General features: G+C 44.7%; 1 protein-coding gene and 1 pseudogene across 2 annotated transcripts; one reads left to right on the forward strand and one right to left on the reverse strand.

Annotated features, from left to right (window-relative positions):
• Nucleotides 1-2,476: 2,476 nt before the first annotated feature.
• On the reverse strand, nt 2,477-20,147 carry CSRP2 (cysteine and glycine rich protein 2). Of its 2 annotated transcripts, none has more exons than XM_090042572.1 (6): nt 20,026-20,147; nt 9,898-10,016; nt 7,083-7,251; nt 5,839-5,971; nt 4,750-4,843; nt 2,477-2,781 (listed from the first exon to the last, which is right to left on the reverse strand). In XM_090042572.1, exons 2-6 carry the CDS (start codon nt 10,007-10,009, stop codon nt 2,705-2,707), a joined length of 585 nt encoding a protein of 194 aa, XP_089898698.1. In that variant the 5' UTR covers nt 10,010-10,016; nt 20,026-20,147; the 3' UTR covers nt 2,477-2,704. The 2 variants fall into 2 exon arrangements, with proteins under 2 accessions (XP_089898698.1, XP_089898697.1); XM_090042571.1 differs by lacking the exon at nt 20,026-20,147 and adding an exon at nt 19,821-19,975.
• LOC149865867 (U2 spliceosomal RNA) lies at nt 11,719-11,950 on the forward strand (annotated as a pseudogene).
• Nucleotides 20,148-21,466: the final 1,319 nt, after the last annotated feature.

A 21,466-nucleotide genomic window follows, 5' to 3' on the forward strand; every position in this document is an offset into this window, starting at 1 on the left:
ACCTTCACACACTCACACCAAGCAATGTACCCTAACCTAATACCAAATTAATCCTAGTCAGGTGCCCATCACTGTTATCCATTCTCTGAGCTCACACCCCTGCATCTCTCTCAAACTTTTAACAGGGTTGTATCAACCAAATCCAGATTGAATTTAGTGAGAAGTTAATATTTGATACGTGACCTATATTCACATTACCCAAATAGTATCCTAAATGCCAATAAGACACCTTTAGGCCACAGGATCAATACCATTTGGCTTTGAGGTTACACCAGAATAGCTTGAGAGAGGTCCATTTTCAGGAAGTTTTACTCCAGGCTCTGGGGTAACTGAATGGATATAAAAAGGGCTGGTTGCAACTGGAATCTTTACCAGCCCTATGTGCAAGAGGGATGCAGCCATCTTGGTGGCAGTCTGGTTTTTGTTGGGAAGGGGTGACATTTCTGGCATTTCAAGCTTGCATCCTTGCTTTTTTGTGGCTTCAATGAGACACTTACATGAGAGCCTGGAGTAACATGGAGTCATAATTGATCATGACTCCAGAAAATATGTGGACTTCTGTTTTTATTGATACAATCAGTTCTGCTTAAAAATTAAAACGTTTATTATAGATAGAAAATGAACAAGGCTCCAGTGTGCCTAACATAAATACAAACTTTTTGCTAATGCTGCACACTTACATAATCATGTGTCGGCTCACTGGCTACAACAAATAATATAAGTTGCTGTTAAGGAGTATTTAACTACAACTTATGTAGTGTGCATCTTTTTTGTGAAGTGTATTAGTTTAGCTTCAATATGGCATACAGTGGTGGTCAGCCCTTTATAGCACACACAGCAAAAGATGAAGAAGTTTACTCTGGTATTGGTGTGAAGAATTAAAGTACAGTTAACAAAGGGGCCTATGCTGGCTGGTTACAAGCTGTAACAGATGAACCAAAGTTAATCTTACCCAGAAGCCTTGATATATTTTCTCCTTTCAAGTTCATGTGTTAAATAAACACATTTCTGATAGAAGCAGTACCCTGGTTCTCCACTTATTAATGGCTAATTTAGTGTGCAAATGCATTTATCTTTCAGCTTAACAAATCTTTCTCACTTAAGCCTGCCAGTGAAGTGACATTCCCAGGTTGTTAGAGAACCTTGCAAAACTGAGTATGATGCCCAATTAATGTTTTTGGAACTGCACTGTGCATTTTCCATTGCTCCAACTGCACACAGCAGGCATAATGCAGCTTAACAAATTTGGAGAGTTCTCCCAGCAAGGCACTTCTACACCATTTCCTTAACAAGAGCTAGTTGAAGGGAGCATTATCATGCTTTTGTGCTTCCCAGCTACTCCAGTGGTCCCTTGGGGAAATAATCCCTGATTGTTCAGCGTCAAGAGTAGTAACTCGCCTTACAAAATTCTTATTTTAATGAAGGTAGAGCCAGCCAGGCTTGTTTTCTCTTTCTCACTTCCAAAGTGAACAAGGTAGAAGACAGGGGTAAATTAAAGCAATCCCAGTTCTTTAGCAATTCTTGTGATTTCTGGTTGCTTACTTATGCTTAAGTGGAAGTGGAAGCAGGACTGGAAAGGGACCTTATGAGATCATTTAGTCCAGACCCTTACTCAGGGCAGGATCATCTTCAACTAAACCTAGTATGTCTGTCCATCTCTTCTGCTCTTGAAAATTTACAGGGATGGAGATGCCTCCCTTTTTTTTAACCAAAAGCACAGACTTAAGGCACAAGTCCTCCATTAAGGGAATCTTTGGAAGAAAAACTTTTTGCCATGACTTTGAGAGAATGGCTCCAGCCCTCTGCTACTGAGGCCTACGCTGTGCTGCTGGTAATAAGATCTTTGAGCTACAATTGACTGTCATAGGTGGAGAATTTCATATTTATTTTAAGCTCTGTGCTGCTTCTATCATGGTTTCAATGGTTCCTCACCCATCATCTTAAGAGACTAGGGAAAAGGCAGGCCTTGAAATAGGATCTTTCTTTTTCAGGCTCCAGCACCTCTCAATAGGTTTGAGATGTTCATTCCCTCCATCCCCAAACTTGTGAGTTGAGCAGTACCCCATTTCAAAAAATGAACATGTTTTACTACACTTATCTTCTTGCAGATGGGCAGGGTGGTGGGAGTAGGGGAATGGCTATGTAGGGATCAAGTCTAAGCCTGTGCTCATCTGCTCATTTCCTCACACCTTACCCTTCAAATGATCTCATGGCACCCGGAGGGACCCCAGCTCCCCAGCTGAGAATCCCTGCTTTAAATAGCAATTTGTTCAAAAACGAAGAAACCCCCACCCCCTCTCTCAAGGAGTCTCTCTAAAAAGGTGCTTTCTGCCTAATTTCATGGTTAAATTCCATCTCTCCCTACAAGAAACATTTCTCATGAAGACTGAGTAGGGATTTAAATCACACACCCCCTACAAGCATCTAATTCCAGCTCTGCTCTTCTTCACTATTAAAAAAGTAAAGAGTATGAGAGTCACATTATGCAAAAGGTTTATTAGAGAAGAATAGTAGTGCTATGAGTGTTAACGTGGCATACACAAGCAAAGGGAATTATGCAGTGTTTTAATATTTGATAAAAACTTTGCATTAGCAGTAATAAACTAGTATCAGTTTCACAGTAGTTAGTAACACATAAGAAGCAGTTTCTTTTCACAGAGGAAGAATTTCAGTGAGTTACAGGAGGTTGACTTCAGCTGCTCCTTCACTGAGCATGAACAAGGGCACCTGCTCCCTGGCCATATCCAAATCCTTTGGGACCAAAATTCTTGGCATAACAACCTGCAAGGAAGAAAAAAAAAAGTTGTCCCTCTTAAAGTCATTGCTATTTGCCCATTATGTCTAAGTTTTTAGACTTTGTGCCTGGAATTACTGTATTGACTTGATTCCAGGATGAAATTCTTCTCTCCCAATCAGCATGGGGGTAAGAAAAAATGCACTACTTGGATCCAAGTATCAGCCTGGGGCAGGCAGTGGTTCAGGGTCAACTTCAGCCCAGGATTTAAGTTTGAAGCCAGAGCTTAGCCACTGCCTGCCTCAGGCCATGATGGCTCATTTGGCACGGATGGAACAGGGCCAAAATAGTGGCTAGCCATGCATGTGGCCTAGGGGAGACTGTGTAGCCCTCCAAAAAACAACCCAGCTACCTCCTCCTCTCCTCCCATTACTTTCTGCTCTTGTTTGAGTTCCTTTAGCCCTGGTGCAGCCCATCTGTGAACTGCCACTACATCTTCCTGGCCGAGCAGAGTGGGACTGGGTGAGGAGCTGTTGCTGACTGCTCCAGAGCAGAGCTATGGCAGAAAGTAAGCAGCATGGGGGAAGAGGGTACAGGCACAGGTGGCAGGTAGGGACAAGGATTGGGGTCTGGCCTGTCAACCCTTGCTGCTGCTGCTTTCCCCATTCCGGGAGTGGGGTGGGGCACGGCAGAAAAGGTAAGAGGTGGTTTTCCACTAATTAGCATTGATATATAGAATTTTTTTTAAACCACACACATTTATAAATTTGTATAGAATCTAATTACCAAGGGGTCATCTTTAAATCCAGTGTTGTCTTGGATTTGGGTAAATACATAAGCAAGGGAGTAGACAAACTTCTCAGAGAAACCAAGCACCTATTGAAGCCTGTAGAAATTCCTATTATTCAGCATTTCTGAAAAATAGTCCCTTTATCCAATACCTAGTTTAAATGAGACTTACAGGTCAATGATTCTCAGCCTTGTCTGACTTGAGGTACCCCATTTAAAAAGACTAGTTCATTTAGTGTTTACCTCTTTGTAGAGAGGCTGGGTAGTGGGGGACGAGCAACAGCCAAGCAGCAAACAGCTGGAGCCTACCCTTATGTCCACACCCCACAGCACCCTTCAAGAGATCTGACAACACTCTGGGGTATTACAGCACTATATTTGAGAATCACTTCCTTAAGAGTGAGAATACTTGGGGGGGGGGGAGCAAAAAAAAAAAAGCAAGCTTCTGCCATCCTTAGAGACAGAGCAGTTCACAGGTCAGCACTATCCAAAGCTGAAGACCAGCACTTAGGTGATTTCTAGACAGCGATTCTTAACTGGGGTACCATAGCACCCTGGGTGCCTTGAGAGCCTTTCAAGAGTGATATACAATGAATGTTAGCATGGTTAGGTGTGCAAACATGAGTCACAAGATAAACTAAGATTTCAAACAGGAATCCACAGAGTTAAATACATTCTGACCCCCTGTGGTCTTTCTGAGTTCTTTGCAATAGAAGGATTGCTCCAATATTTTTCTGTGGTCAGAAATAAGTGAAAACTAAAAGCTGGCCTTCTCCATGTGGTATTTTGCATCTATCCTGGGGTGCCTCAAGTCTAAAAGGGTTAAGAATTACTTACTTAAGAGTAAGGTGGCTTGTTACACAAAGCATAGTCAGGATAACTGTCAGTTTATTTCCTAATCTATTTTTATGGCAGCTTTACAGTTTTCTACCTTCCTACTGCCCCACCACTGCAGAGCAGGTCATGAACACTAGAAGAGTACCCAGTCAGTCAGTTGTCTAGTTCTGGGCCTCAAAAATAAACATCATTAAGTTTGATACTGCACAGCTTTTAGCAATAATGAATTCGAGTTGTTCAGTCCTGTCAAGATAAAAGATTCCTTATGTCAGCACAAGATTTCTACTCCAGAAACTGACCCAGATTCTTAACTAGAGTATCTTTTCTCCAGACAGCATGCTCCTCTGAGCAGTAAGCAATTAGGCTTTGTACATATTTGTTCATCTTACCTTTACAATAAATTTCGCCTTCTTTCTCAGTAAGGGTTGTAGATTCTAGACTCTTGCCACACTTAGCACATCGGAAACAATTTTTGTGCCAAGGCTAAGAGGAAACAGAGTACAGTACACAGTATAAAAGGAGAAAGCCGCCCACCAAAAAAACAAAAAACAAAAACACAGAAGTGCACACACCCCATTAATATTAATTACAAGACACAAGCCAGAGTAACTTGGATAGCAACAAGTTCACTAGTACAGACTCCTGCAAGATAAACAAACAAGGTTCTAGGATTATATGCTGATTAGTGTAATCATGTAGATCGCTTACCGATGAGACAGTAGTTCTTATTAAATATGGACATTAAGCAGGTTGTAATTAAATACTGATGCATGTAACTGACAAGTCAAGCAATCTTGAGCAGGTGTCAAATTATTTAGTCTTCCTTCACCTTTAACTTAGAGACTATTGGAAGCTGGCATATAGAAGTCATTTTAAAAAGGAGTTATTATAGTCCCCTTGAACTATGAGAGGAATTCAGAGGCCTCATTTGAAAGTAATGGTTTTAGGGACAGATTCAAGAGACTATCACCAAAGGACGGAAGCCATAGTTGCAACTCACTTTTACTTGGTTGTTTTAATTCCCAAGTCTGCACTCAGATTGCTGAAGACCCAGGTTCAGTTTCTCTCTGAAGGGATCTGAACCCACATCTTGCTATTTGTCCAAAGTGCCTGAACCTCCAGCCCTAGAGTATTCCAGGGTGCCCTTTGTTTGCATTTTTGCATTTTTTGGGCAAGGACAACCACCACAATCGATCCACTGCAAAGTATTCATTTTGCTATAGCTGCCAAGCCAAAAAAATAAGGTGTATCCATTAATTGCACAGTTGTGGCTTGGTTTATAAATAACCCCTTTGGGTAAGAGTTTTCTGTTCTAAGGAACTACCATCGTAAGGAACTTCGCATTCTATTGGCACACCTACTCTATTCTGGCTGAACATGCTAGGAAGCAAGGTTCTTTCTAGCAAGCTCATAAGTAAATTGCAACATCCACAACCCAAACCTGTTTAACAAGGAGCCCAACTACCATACCACCTTACCTTTCCAGCTCCTATTACTTTTTCAGCAGCATAAACAGAGTCACCACATCTGGAGCACTTCTCTGAACCTCCAAATTTCTGAGCAAACTTTGAAGTATTTGGATTTGTTGTAGGTCGATGAGGCGAAGGAGTGCTGAAAGGAGCAGGTCAGAGGTTTAGAAACAAGTCTTGTACTCTTACCCTCCAACACAAAGAAAATAGGGAATATCTGAAGAGATGCAATGTGCAACTCACTGCTAGGGCATAGCAGAATAAACAGCTTTAAGATCAGGTGTTAATAAGGATATTTAATTATGCGTAATAAAGAGATGGAGGATATGAACAAATCATGCATCAAAATGTGAGGCAAGCAGCAACTGTCTGATACGTTTCTTCACAATAAAGCATTTCCTATTTATCCTTTTGAATCATGCCATACTGGCTTTGAGGCCTGAACCACATTTGCAAGTGTAAAAGCTAGTACTGCTGACTACACACTCAACATCATCCAAATCTCAGCTGTTAAGATTTAAAAAGCTAGATCTGAGCTTCACAAAGCACTAATTCTGTCCATCAAGTGCCCCCAAGAAGTTGGAGGCCTCTCTTGCTGTCATTAAAAAGAGAAAGTGTTATCTTGACAATAGATGCCCTAACTTGTCAACTCTTACTTAGATTAAGCTCTGTGATATACTTTGAATTACTTCTACCCAACTCCACTTTAACAAGGCTTTTTCTTTTTTTAAATTGGACCTGGCACTTTTGCTACTTAGGGCACTTGTTCCTATGCTTAAAACAAAAATAAAAAGTATTAGATTTGCTAAACATTAACATCTTTATAATTCTCACATTCAAATAAATTTAAATTTGTAAGTCATGTCACAGCTTAATGGACGATAGCATTCAGATCCTGCTTAGCATGTGAACTTAACAAGCAAGGTCATAGAGAATACAAAAAGTATCTGCATAAAGCCAGTACTAATATAACAACCCAGATGCAGTACAGATTTAGCAGCAGGTAAAAATTCAAGTGACAAGTTCTAGTGACCTCAATGGAAGTTGACATGAGGCCTGCAAGGGCAGGGGCACCATGGTTCAGATGTACACTGGTTCTCTAGAACAAGTGTCTTTGCATTTTTTTTGCATTTAGATGCCAGATCATGATATGGTTGTCAAGAGCATTTGACCTTTAAGATGCATATGAAGACAACTTCAGAACAAAGATCATGCTCCAACTACAATAAGATGCAGTGAAGACTTTAACTTACCTGTCAGGCTTGATACCCAGTCTCTCCCCTCTGTCCATGTTGAGAGTGCCTGCTCCTTGGCCATAACCATAACCTTTAGGACCATACTTTTTTCCATAGCAGGATTTGCAGTAAACTTCAGCATCATGAATTGCTACAGTTGTGCTGTCTAGGTTTTTCCGGCAGACCACTGTGGGTAAGGGGAAGGGAAGTTAGAGGGGAAAAGAAAGAAAGAAAGAAAATGTGAAAATTGCCTGAAGGGACAATTTCTAAATCACCACACGCAGTAAACCAAAATGTCAAAGTGCCAGATATGGGTTTCCCTGTCCACAGTTCTTTATAAGCAGCTGTAGATAGTCTCTTTTATAAAGAGCTGTCTCTTGAATTGGTGAATTATGCGTAGTTCTATAAAGGGACTCTATTTCCTCCCACCCTTTCATGGTTATGACATTTAAAGAATAGAAACTTGCTGTAGTTTGATGAATGAGACTGTACAGAAAACCAGATATTCAAGTCAGCAGTTTCCCCACTTCTGCTTCAAGTTACATGAAGCTAGGCATCTATCAGTGCAGAAAAGGGGTTTTGACAGTTTCTAGCCGCAATCCCTTTCCCTGCAGCATTTCATAGGTACCAATTTTCTCCAAGGCTGATGGTGAATTCTGATGTTTAATTTTTTTAGTATCAGTATATTACACATAAGTGGGGGGGACGGGGGGGAGGGGGGAGGGAAAACAGGCACGACAAAAAGTTAAGCAAGTTGCCCAAGTTCACTACAGGTATTCCAATGCTTTTATTTATATTTAAAACCTTACTCTTGTAACAGGATTTAGAATTTGACTGGATGCTCAGCTACATCAGATTCTTTACCACATCAAAGGCTAAGAGGGTTTCAGAGATGCAGAGGAACCTTTGTTTCATCACCCCCCCCAGATTTCATTCAATATAATGAAGATGGACAACATGCAAATGTTTAATAAGCCAAGGGTAAAATGTTTCACCTAGTGGATGACCAATATGCACTTCAGACTAATGAAAGTGTTACCAAGTAAGTGTAGGAACAAGCTTATAAACCCTTGCATTAGTCTCAAGTTGCACTTTGGTCATAGTTTCATAGTTAGTAGGGTTGAAAGGGACCTGAGCAGATCATCAAGTCTGACCCCCTGCCATGGCAGGAAAGAGTACTGGGGTCAAATGACCCCAGCAAGGTGATTGTCAAGCCTCGTCTTAAAGACCCCCAGGGTAGGAGCCAGCGCCACTTTGCTTGGAAGTTACTGTAGCTGCCCTAACAGTAAAGCAGCGCCTCCTGATGTGTAATCTGAATCTACCCTCTGCCAACTTGTGACCGCTATTTCTAGTCACTCCTGGTAGTGCTCAGGGAAACAGTGACTCTCCCAATGCCCACTGGTACCCTCTGACTAGTTTGTAACAGGCCACTAGATCCCCCGTCAGCCTTCTCTTGTGGAGGCTGAACAGGTTCAGGTCCTGTAGCCTCTCCTTGTAGGGTCTGCCCTGCTGCCCCCTAATTATGTGAGTGGCCCTCCTCTGGACCCTCTCCATGTTGTCCACATCCCCCTTGAAGTGCGGCGCCCAGAACTGGAGGCAGTACTCCAGCTGCGGCCTGACCAGTGCCGCATAGACGGGGGGGGTATCACCTCCCTGGACCTGCTTGAGATGCATCTGTGGATACATGCATTAGGTGAAACAATTTTGCCCTAAGTCTCTCAATTCTGAACTTGGTAGAACCATGTAGTTGTTTTGGTCCTTGGAGGGATACAAGTTAAGGCAACTCTTGGGTCTACGTTCCAAAATTATTACAAAACGCTCAAAAAGAAAAAACCCACCTTAGGATTGCTGCAAAAGGTAAGAAAAAAAGGAATCCAAGGCACAGGCACACTTATGTCCCATCATAAATACACAGATGGTATGTTTCAGATGTATTAGTAGCAAGCTATTTTTGAATAACATCCAGTTTGTAATAGAGCAGCGTTCTACAAACCAAGACTGAATCAAATCTGTCCTTAGCTATTCCGTGCCAGAAAGCTGCTGAAGTGCTACTGCAGATTTCCAGTAAGTTTAACTTCTTCGATTTAAATCAGGCACGCATTTTGCAAACCAGTCTAGAATTTAAGGTGAGTTTTTACCTAATTAACAAACTTTTCAGTAGAAAAAAAGTATTTTCCATCTCTCACCGACTTGTTGGTTAGACTGAAAAATAACGCACTGGATTCTATTTATCTGAAACAATCCACAGTCCTCTATGCCAAGGGCTAGGATGTTGGCTCTGTTAAATGCATTCATTAGAAATTCAACCAAAGTACAAATGTGTTAACATCCCACACAATCTGCATGGAACGCTCATTCAAGCGAAGGGCCCATAATAATATCTTCAGTCCCTGTTCTATTTTGCCTGAGATTCAGAGGCAGAAGCTTGGCAGAAGTTCACATAGCAAAACAAATCCAGCCTTATTGCTGTTCTTTTTCCCTGTCTGGACAATGCTCAAGTTTAAGTTTCTCATTCCAAAAATGTGCATCTTGCCTCAGTAACTGAAGCAAGGTGGGGGATAGGCAAGGCGAGTCCTGTATTCAGTTGAACATATAATCTCCTGCATTAGGAGAATTAACTTCTGGATACTGGACTAGCCCTCCCCTTGGTGATCTAGGTGCTCACATGGCATGAGGAGGTAAGCAATTTTGGTCAGTAAGTGAAATCCAGCTTATTCCTTTGGCCACTGCCTCATCATCTAGCTTCACAGGCATCAATTTATCCTTTATTATGCAGCACCTAAAGGAATGCTGTTTAGAATAAGCTCTTTAATAAACTATCAAGAATACTTACTGCAGAGAAAACAGCATCTGTGGAAACTCCTCCCATCACACTGGACTTCTTCAGCATGGTAAACTGTCCGGCCGCAGGCCCCGCATTTGTTACCCCCTCCCCAGTTTGGCATCCTGATTCTGTGGGAGTGACACAAATTGCAAGTGATAAGATTTTTTTTTTTTAAATGGTTTAGAGCTGTAGTTTTAAGTCTTGGTACTACTGGAGTTTTTCAGCAGTGGTTATAGACAGTGCCTAACTACCAGGCTTATTCTTTCCAAATTCTTTGACTCTTAAAGAGTTTGTTATACAAGAAAGCATTGTCAGTAGTCAGAACATGTTTTGTCATTGTGTTCTTATACTACAGGAACAGAACCCACAGGGTCAGAGAGAGAGAGAGAGAGAGAGAGAGTGAGTGTGTGTGTGTGTGTGTGCGCGCGCGCGCTGTACGTACATGCTGATCTCCAGTGCAGTATGACCCTCCAAATAAGCTTAAGGGAACAGACTTGAGCAGACACGAGCCTCCCTGTCCTGCCCTTCTATTAGGAAGTTCACTGTTGTATGCATCAAGCCCTATTACATTTGATCGACACAGAAACATAAGATACAGGCTTGGGAAAATATGTTTTACATTCCCTTTTCAGGATTTTGAAAGGTTACATAAATTGGATATGCACAAAGTAGAGCTGCATGCATAAGGGCTTTACTGTACCATAAATGAACACCCTCCCAGATGGATGTAATTTCAGTCTCCATGGTTCATTAATCCCAGGCCTCTCTTCTGATGGAAGCAAACCAATTGTGCCAACAATGGCATTTTGTTTTACTGCAGAGTATAGTAGTTAGAATACAGAATAAGGCATAAGGTTAACCTCACTAGAGAGACATTTGCTAGGACAATAAGTACATTTTGTTTCTCTGAAATGTAGCAGCAAATAGGGGTTTGTTCCCCAGGCATCCCATTGCTACTTACGTGAACTCCTGCCATCTTCAAGCAGGTATAGTCACTGAACCAAGTCATTGAAGAAATTGCTAAAGAAAAACCATCAGACTGTAGGACCAAACATTAGCTTGTTACAGTCATTTAGTAAGGTCTTGTTAAGATACAAAGCTATAGGAAGTCACTTTCTGGTTTGATATTCAAGCTATTCACTTCTACAAAGTGAAATTTTTTCCACTGTTGCTGGCTACAGCACTACATTTTCAACCAAGGCGCTGTGAGCCCCCCTCACGGGTGCACAGACAGACAACTGTCCTGCATGCCCTCCTGCTGCACTGAGGCTGATCAACCTCAAGGGCTAGGGACAGAAGTTGCACATAAACCAGTTTAAAGGATCAGAAACTGATTTAAACTTGTAACAGAAGTTCAGTGTACATAAACCAGTCTGAAAGTGGCCAAAACCGGTTTAAGATAAGCCTGGCTGGGCTGGTTGGATGTAGTGTCAGACTTAACAGATTTAGGTCAAACTGGTTTATGGCACATCTGTCCCAGATCCTTCCTGGTTCAAACTAACTCATAGTCCCCCAGCATCCCAGGGCTACGTTGCCTGTTCCAGTGGAGCAGGGACTGCTTCACCCTTCTGCTCCTTAGCCTGCTTCCTGCCCGTGTCCATCCATCAGCGCATAGGGAGGTGGGGTAGGGGCAGGGGAACAGATCCCCAGACCTGTGCCCCCCCCCCCCCCGCCAGGGGCTACACAGCATGTGGTGGGGGCTTTTTGACACTCAGTAACTCTCCCTTTCCCAGCTGCTGATTGCTTCAGTTGCTGTCACAGGAGGGAAGGAAAAGACATCCTCCCAGTCAGGTGCCTGCCAGTGCAGCCCAGCATGGGAGCATCAGGCCACTCCCATCTTGGGGGCAGAGGAGACACCATGATCAATCAGGTCCTGGCAGGGGAAGCAGCGTGACCACGTAGACAGGCTCCCCAGGGCAGGTGATTGTCTCTGATATGTCCTCCATCGGAGGTCTATATTGAGCAGATTCTTTTTGGTGTTGGGTGGTAGAACCGGTGCTTGCTCCATCCACTCCATGCATTGACCTGGTATTGCAGTGCTTCCAGGACCGGTGCAAAAAAGCGGGGGGGGGGGGGAAAAAAAAAAAAAAAAAAAAAAGGCTTTCCCCTCACCCTAGCCCAGGGCAGCTTCAGGAATCCTTTCTCCCCTCCCCCCATAACCACAAAGCTGCTTGCCTTAGCCCAGGCAGCCTCAAGGAGCAAAGGGAAATTCTCCTGCTCTCCCATAGCCAGTTTTCCCTCAGCTACTGCAAGTCTGAAAAAAACTAGTTGCAGGGAAGTGGAAGAATTTCCCTCTGTTCCCTGAAGCCAATTTGGGCTATCCCTGAGACTGGCAGCAGGCTGATGGACTCTGGGCTGGGGTGGGGGCTCCCCAGTGCCCCCATGCAGGGCTCCATAGGCAGGCACTCAGCTGGAAGGACTTCTTCCTATGGCAGTGACTGAAGCAATCAGCAGCTGGGAACTGGGGGAAAGGGGTGTTCCCCTTGGCTCTCCAGGGCTGTCTGGGCTGGGGAAATGCTCTGACAGGGAGGCTGCCCCTAGGTGGGCCAGCATCCAGACAGCAGCTGGGAAAGGGGGTGGGGGGGAGAAGGAGTACACTCAGGAGGTTGGGAGCATGTATTGGGGAGCCAATCAGGGACACTTGCCTGGGCTGGCAATGGCCAGCAGGCTGGGAGATGTGCTCTGGTGCTACTGGCCTGGGTCAGTGCATGCCTTCCCCATTTGAAAACTGAACATCAGTGCAGTTGGTTATTGGTTCAACCTACGCAGCTTGGAGGACGCTGCCACAGATTCTGCCTCAGGCTTCTTGACTGCCTGTACAAAGAGTCAAAAATAGCCCTTCCCTGTCTGGCCCCTCCTGCAATCCTCCCAGAAACAGGCATGCAGGACAGTTCCACCTGCATATCTGTTTCCAGGATAAGAACAAGAGGGCTGGACTGGGATGGGCTGCACAGCACAAGGCAGCTCCCATCAGCTTTCGGCTATCAGAGACCCACTGCAGGAGGCAAGCAAGCCACGTGCCACAGCCCTTCCTCCAACTCTGAAAGAGGGTGGGAGCTACTGAGCTAGAGGATCAAGCTATGGCTACAGATGTCGTGCTCTGAGACAGCACCACAACTTATTTAAGGCCATTGCCTTTAAGGCAAGTGCTAACATTGCCTTTTGACAAGTTTTCTTCTCTTTGTTCTTCCCTAGACTACCAAGATAACTGTATGCATGAGCACATAAAGTTAGCTGGAAGAGGACTTTACTATAAGAGATATACAGATTAGGACTCTAATGACAATTTAGAGTTAGAGTTCAGTTATTTCGTGAGGCCTAACTGCTCCTACCTTTTTTCTCCCCCGCCACCCCAAATGTTGGATATCTTTTGGGATAGGGTTTGTGACGTCTTCACACAGCTTAACAAGATAGAAGCCCAGTTGGGATCTCTCTCTGTGCTTTACTAAAAAACCCTGCAGCTCATTGGGGCGGGGGGGAGCAGCAGGACAGAGGGGAAGGAAAAAAAAGAAAAAAAAAAAAAAAAGAGAGTGTGTTAAAAGAAGAAAAGGGTGTTAAAGTCAATTTTATTGATGAAGGTTCACCCATATATACAGGCATACCTCGGAGATACTGCGGGTTCGGTTCCAGACCACCGCAATAAAGCGAATATCACAATAAAGCGAGTCACACGAATTTTTTGGTTTCCCAGTGCATATAAAAGTTATGTTTACACTATTACTGTAGTCTATTAAGTGTGCAATAGCATTATGTCTAAAAAAACCAATTATCTTAGCTAGATCTTCTGGATAACTTGCTGCAGCTTCTACATCAGCACTTGCTGCTTCACCTTGCACTTATGTTATGGAGACGGCTTCTTTCCTTAAACCTCATGAACCAACCTCTGCTAGCTTCAAACTTTTCTTCTGCAGCTTCCTCACCTCTCTCAGCCTTCATAGGATTGAAGAGAGTTAGGGCCTTGCTCTGGATTAGGCTTTGGCTTAAGGGAACATTGTGGCTGGTCTGATCTTCTATCCAGACCACTAGAACTTTCTCCGTATCAGCAATAAGGCTGTTTCGCTTTCTTATCATTCGTGTGTTCGCTGGAGTAGCACTTCTAATTTCCTTCAAGAACTTTTCCTTTGCATTCACAACTTGGCTAACTGTTTGGCGCAAGAGGCCCAGCTTTCGGCCTGTCTCGGCTTTCGACATGCCTTCCTCTCACTAAGCTTCATCATTTCTAGCTTTTGATTTGAAGTGAGAGACGTGCGACTCTTCCTTTCACTTGAACACTTAGAGGCCATTGTAGGGTTATTAATTGGCCTAATTTCAATATTGTTGCGTCTCAGGGAATAGGGAGGCCCGAGGAGAGGGAGAGAGACGGAGGAATGGCCGGTCGGTGGAGCAGTCAGAACGCACACAACATTTATCGATTAAGTTCGCCATCTTATATGGGCGCAGTTCGTGGCGCCCCAAAACAATTACAATAGTAACATCAAAGATCACAGATCACCATAACAAGTATAATAATACTGAAAAAGTTTGAAATATTGCGAGAATTACCAAAATGTGACACAGAGACACGAAGTGAGCAAATGCTGTTGGAAAAATGGCGCCAATGGACTTGCTCGACACAGGGTTGCCACAAACCTCCAATTTGTGAAAAACGCAATATCTGCGAAGCGCAATAAAACGAGGTATGCCTGTACACTAAATGGGTGCCGTAGTATTAATCTATTTATATGCATGCCTGCATGCATGAAGCATCAGTATATTAAGCCTTTAAAAGGCCACCAGCTTCCTCTTGAGCACATCTCTGGTCAGCTGTGAAACACTAACCTAACGAAAACTAGAGGTGAATCCTGGTATCTCTCCTACCCGCACTTAGTGGAAATTCTCCTTAGTCTGTGCTGTGGGCTTCATCTTCACCATGATGGTTGGCAAGAGCACAACACAATGCTCCAACTCCCTTCTGACCACTGGACACCAATGACCCTCTCAAAACACAAAGCATCTCATTACCTGCCGTAGCTGCTTCTGGTGCTTTTCCTTCTGAGAGAGGCAGCACAAAGTGGACATGACCTTTTAACCTTGTCACTGCCTACAGAGCGTTAAGTGACAACTGTAAACCTGATGGGTTATTTCAATTTTATTCTGTTGCATTTTGGCAATCCAGCACGCAGCAGAGAGACAACTGTTATCTGGCGATAGACTACGAAGTCTCCATTAGTTACATTCAGAAGTGTCCCCACAAGATTTTGCACAAGCTCATAGTAGGGAAGTTTAGTTTCTTTGAAAGGAGAGAATGCAGCCTCCTTCTCTCCCTCTACTCACTACTCCCTTAGGGTGTGGGACGAAGGGAAAGAACTTGCATGCTAATTATACTGTATTGAGGACCACACTTGGAACCAAGGCATGCTAAGGAATTAGTCAAGACCCCATTGCATGTTTTCCTTTCCCCTCTGAACTTGTTTTTAAGCCAAACCAATGCTTACCCCTCCTTATTACAAATGTGTACATGTCCCTCTTTTGCTTCCAACCACCTCTTTTTACCTCCCCTGATATTTGTGTTCTTCCGTTTGTTGTTGCTCCTTCTGTCAGCCTGATGTACATGCATGCTGCAATAGAACAGCTGAGCTAACTTTAGGCTAGCAGCAATTTAGGCTTCAGCTGGTGTTGCAGGTATCCTGCCTGGCCAAAAGTCAGCCTGCACTGCTACTATTTCACTGCTGGTATTGCCTGAAGTAGTTTGGATAAGTGTCTCCCAAGTGCAGTGGGAACACAAGTCTTAAGCATCCTGCTGCGTTTAGCTCTCCAACAGCTCCACTTGTTCTGTAGTAAAAGTTAACCTTCAGGAGTGTGTGGAGAGGGTGGCACAATATCCAACAAAGGAATGCTACTAAGTAACTCTTAAGAAACCTTTGTACCACTACAACAGAACAGCCACTCATAAATATGGGGAAATAAGATTAACTTATTAACTCAAACTGGGGCATCTTTAGCAAATTCCCAAGAAAAAGTTTTAAAAAGTTGTTCTGTTGTGCAATACAGAAGTCCCTTAGTAGTTCCATGTACAATGGAGATGCTCATTACTGAGCTGGAGATGCTCATTAGTGAGCAATTCTTTTGTAAGGTATCTTCAAGAAATTAGATGTGGCCATTTCTCCATGATTTTGGCAATAACTAAGATTTTGCACAAGCTCATAAAGTTAGTTTTATGACATTTACCACTACTTTTTGTCATCATTCTTGGCTTCACCACAGAGTCTAAAAATTAAGATTCCATTTCTTTTGTTCAAGTGTTTGGCTGTGCTACCACACAGCAGCTGACATCGATCATGGCAAACAGGACCCACAGTAAGATGGATATAAGCTGCGTTCTTTTTTCAAATCCTCACACACTAACTGCAGAATAGAGAAGAGATTTTTTTCTACGTTGAATGCCTTTCAGAACCAGCCAAGTAGAAATTGTTTATTAATTAGATTTCTTCCTTGGTCTCACAAGCAGACCTGCTTCCTGTTTTTGATTTTCATATTTGAAGTCCTGTGCACATGATTCATTCTTAATTTTGTAGGAAAGGAAGAAGTGTGGTCCAGTGATGGGCACTCGCTTGGAATTTGAGACTTTGGTTCAGTTTCCAGTCAGACTTCCTTGTAAATCCTTTTCATCTAGCCTGTTCTTCACAACCCCCAGCTGTAAAGAGGGGGTTGCACTGCCCTACTCCAAAAGGGGCAGGAAAAGGATACAGTCCATTACATGATTCCCCAATTGTGCACCTAATTGTGGTAAAGGCTATACATGCTCCCAGACACATCATGGTCTTCCTTAACCTTGATACACTGAAGGTGAACGGCCTTCTCTTTTAGCACTCTTATATAGCAGCACCATCAATATTCTTTTGGAGCTATGCTGTTAGCTTAAGCTATCTGTAAGCAGAAGATTGTTCATCTTTCAAGTCTGTCTTCTACTATATGGTTAAAGGCATCAAAAGGAAGGAGATAAGTTTGTAGTTCTGTCCATAAAATAAGTGGGGGATAAATCACACCCAACCAACCCACTTAAGTAGGGGCTTGTCCATACTAACCTACAGAGATGTCTGCCGAAGCAGAAAGCCTCACAGGTAGGTTAATATTTGAGTTCCCAGAGGGGCAGAAAAGATGTTCTTGCTTATGAAAGCTGTAAGGAGAACTCTGTTATCCTGCTGCTGGTTTGAGCAGGCTTTTAATGATTTTAAAAATACTGAAGTGATACTAAACGCTTCCAGATGTTTTCATCAATGGCGCCCTGTAATTCTGAGGTATTTAGTTTACATGTTCTTGGCAGCCACCCTCCTCTCCTGAGGAGTGTACACCTGGACTTCCAGCACGCTCCTGCCAAAAGGACTCTCTCATCATCATGCTAGTATAAATCGCTCTCTATGACTACAAGTTGCAGTCATGACAATACTCAGGTTCTGTCCCAGCATGTTACTGTAGGATTAAATCAGTAGTCACTAATATTTAAATTTAGACACCCACACACTCAGTGCAGACATTTGGAGACATTCTGTGTTACAAAGCAGTGTTTAAAGACACTTGCTCCTATTCTGCAATTGGTTTAGGAACCCGTTTACAGGTTTCCCTTGTTTTATGCAGGTTCTGCATGTGCAAATATGTGATGACCCTTTTGATACCAAAAATTTGTTATATGCAAGGTAAATTTGCTCTTATGCAATCTATGTGGTGGAACCCTGCAGTCAGCTGCTTTGTGTGGGACTGATGTGCACCCAGATATAGTCTCCTGTGTGGATCTGTGCTCCTCGCTCGTTGTCTGCAACACATGTTTCTGTAGTTGCCATCCCCATTATGATAGTGCCCTGTGCTCGTGTGTACTGTCTGCTGTTGGCGAGTGCCAAAATGGTCTTGTAGAAGTGGGTCTGGGGGGCAGTAGTGTCAACATCTTGGAATGTATCCCTATTTGTTACACTGTAAAGTGCATTTCCTATATATGGATTCAAGTTATGCACCATTTTCCAAGAATGCTGTTAAGATGCCATCAGCTACTGAGGATTTCCCCCACGCCCCAATAACACAAGCTAACTCTTACCCTGTAATTTTCATTTTCAACCAGTGAAAACCCTCCTCAAACTTATATTTATGGACCACAAGTCACTCTTGGAACCTGATCAAAGAGCAACAGACCTCCCTTCCTCCCAGAATGGTTTTGTCTTGGGCAGAGCTGGCCATTTTACACAAATCACAATAGATATAGGCAGAGGGGTGGAAGAAACTACCTAGTCTAATCTGCACAGATTGCAGGGTTCCTTGTTTTATCTGGCCTCTTGTTGAAAGTCTCCAATGAAGGAGATCCCACAGCTTCCCCAACATACCTCAGAAAGCCCCACAGTGGATAATGTACTTCTGTAATACACTCCCTACTTTCATAAAGGGGAAATAATAATAGTAATAATAATAGTAATGTCTACTCAAGCCTTGGTGACCCACTGGGAACTGTTAAGGTATACTAGTTTGTGGCCTTCAGCAACTGAGGTGCCCAGCATCACATCCATGCATCTTTCCCTTTATTGCCCAGGTGACTCGGCACCTATTTACACTGAGGTTGACTGGGTATGGCCTCCGGTATAAAACTATGGTGGGCTCTAATTAATGCCTTCGGATCCATAGCCAAATGCTTAGGGCAACTTGCTACTGCACTCCTGAACTACAGCTGGTGAAATCAGAGTTATTCTAGAAAATAAAACAAGGGGATTTATGCTTCTGTAAAAAGAGGATTTTGTAACATTAGACTATCGATGCTTCCCCAACACAAGTTCCTCAGTGCAGCTACCAACTTGGTACAGCACCAAGCATAGCCAGACTCAGACGTTAACAGAGAATGAAGTTTTACCTGTTGTACCCTTCAACTTCTAGAAATTGTTACAGGAAAAAAAAACCTTTTGCTCGCCTGCTTCTGAGAAAAGAACTAGGTAAAACACCAAAATGATGGGTTTTCTTTGTGATTGGATGAACCTTTAGGGCTCTTGGAGAGAGCAGACCTTACTGGTTGTATACCAGGCAAAACATGTCTTTCTAGAGTCAACACAAAAACCTGTCGTAAATAGAAGTCTCTTTGCCAGGAACACAAGCAATTAACTAAGTAAATGGGGCACATGCTAGGTTCCCCCTGTTCTCAGAGAGGATGTGCACCAATGCTGCCAAGGAAGCGCACATTAAAGTCCATTCAGCCCTTAGCACGCAGCACACTCAGGCGCCGAGGAAAGCAAACCCACTCTGAGCTTCATTTGCTGCCAAGTTACTTGGGGACAGCAGCTCAGAATGACTTTGCTTTCCTGACTGAGCGCCTGAGTGTTTCCATCCCCCTACTCCCAGCTAGCAGAAGGCACCCGAACCTAGCCACCTGCAGCCAGGCAAGTCATCTGCTTTAGGGCCTCGTTGCGTAGCCAGCTGTGCATCTGCTGGTCACCTCAGTGCCAGGCTGCTCTCACACCTTTAACGTGAGCAGCAACATTTGTGAGGAGTGCTCACACCTCGACAGAACAGGAGCTGGGTTATGCGGATCAAGGGATCATCCTGCCCCGGAGCGGCGCAACTTTGAGCTACACAGCCAGCGCTTTAAGCCACTTAAAGTGTTAACAGCCAGACAATCCCGGAGTTAAGCGTTGCCCCAAACTACTGCCTAACACGGCCCTTATATTTTCAGCGCTCCCAGTGGCTCCGGCCACCAGGCTGCTGCAGCGCTGCCACCACAAGAGAACAAGGAGATGGCAGCGAACATGGCAACCGCCGCCCTGTGACCGCAGCGCCAAAACGGGAGGGGCAGGGCGGGCCCGCGGCGCCCCGCTGCCCCAGGTGCGGGGCCGGGATGCGCGGAGGCCCTCGGGGCACCGCCTAAGCGCCCCGCACCGCTGGGGTGCGAGGGGATCAGCCGGGTACGGCCGCCCGGGGGGGCTTACCTCGCCTCGCCGGGCCGGCCGGGCTCGCAGCAGCCGAGGCGAAGCCGCTGCCGCCGCCGCTGTATAAAGGCTGCGAGCAGCGCCGGGGCGGGGCGAGAGGAGGCAGCCGGCCGCGCCACTCCCCGCGGCCCGATACCGCGCACAGCCCGGCGGGGGTTTCTAGCCCTCGCTTTTCACGTGCACGGACACTGACACACGTACGTACCTACACCTACACACACTCACGGCCCCGCACGGGCCTTCCCTCTGTTGCACACGCACTGCCTCGGCAGGCGATTCCTCTTGCACGCCCGTCGGCAGGAGCTCGCTCCTCGTCGCTCTTCCGTGCGCTGCCCCTGCCGCGTCTTGCCCTTCCTCTCTCTTGCATAATCAGGGCTCATGGTCAGAGGTGATGTCTTGTATTAGGCCAACAAGAGTTTTACCAAAGAAACAAAAGCCTTTAATTTCCTTGTGCAGGACGCTTTTTTTTTTTTTTTTTGCAAAAATCTTGTGGGTCTAATGAAAGAAATCACCTCTGCCCCATGAGCCCTGATTGCTTTTTCCTCTAGACCAGGGGGTTCCCAAAGTTTTTATGCTGCAGCCTGGGAAATGGCGGCCCACCAGTCACAGCCGACCGCAGCTGGCATTTCCAGCCAGCAGACGGGTAAGGATACCCCCAGCCCCTGGGCAGGGGGGTGGGCCAAACACAGCCCCTGCGGAAGGACCCGTGGCCTCTCCGTCCGGCTCTGGGGGGCTGCGGTTTGCTGGTCCATGGCCACTTCCAGTCCGGCAGCCAGCTGTGCAGCTGACCCAGCCCAGGGATTGAGAACCCATGCTCTGGACCAACACGGCTACAACCTGGATACCTCTCTCTTGTACACACTCGGGCTGACACGCACGCACGCATCCACACGGGCTCCAGTCCCAGTTGGCAGCTCTCAGGCCTCTTCCCAGCATTTGGGAACTATTTGGCTGTATATCTCCATTTCCCATCTTCCGCACAGGAGTGCTCAGAGCTAGGGCTTTATTTCAGGACTGGGTATAAGTCATCTGGATGTGGGTTTGGTGGGAGGTCTTTTTTTTTAATGCCCATAAGCAACCAACACTATGGGACAGGACAGGTGCTTCATCAGAGACACTAAGTCACCTAAAAATAAAGTCCTGGTGACCACCGTAAAACAACTTCTTTCTGTGCACACAGCTCTCTTCCTACAAAGCAGACTATCAAACCTGGAGTAAATGTAAATGCTTAAGCACCTTCAGTACAACACCTGCTTCAAAGGGATGGTGGCAATCTGGCTAGGCATTTAAAACAGGTTAAAGCAAAAAAGGGCACCAAGCAGAACCAGTTCATATTTTTTCTTGGCAATGAAATACGGTTTCAGCTATGCTATGCACACAGCTAACCATTCTTATTACAGCAGCATTTCTGAAAGAAAGTAACCTGTCACCTGTCCCTAAGAGAGATTTGCCAGTAAGACAATTTGTCTTATTGGCTCCGCAGCCAAGAAGTTGTTTTCTTGCATGTTTATGCCCATGGCTCACTTCACCTGCATCTTCAAATGCAGGTACTTCTGAAGCGAGATGCAGCACCTGAGGTAAAGGGAAAAGGGAGAACGAGGAAGCGAAAGATACCATAAGCAATAGCTACATATCAAAGTAGGGAG

The sequence above is a fragment of the Crocodylus siamensis genome, chromosome 4 (genome assembly GCF_052110815.1).
Source record: "Crocodylus siamensis isolate JL-2025a chromosome 4, ASM5211081v1, whole genome shotgun sequence".
NCBI classification, from domain to species: domain Eukaryota; kingdom Metazoa; phylum Chordata; order Crocodylia; family Crocodylidae; genus Crocodylus; species Crocodylus siamensis.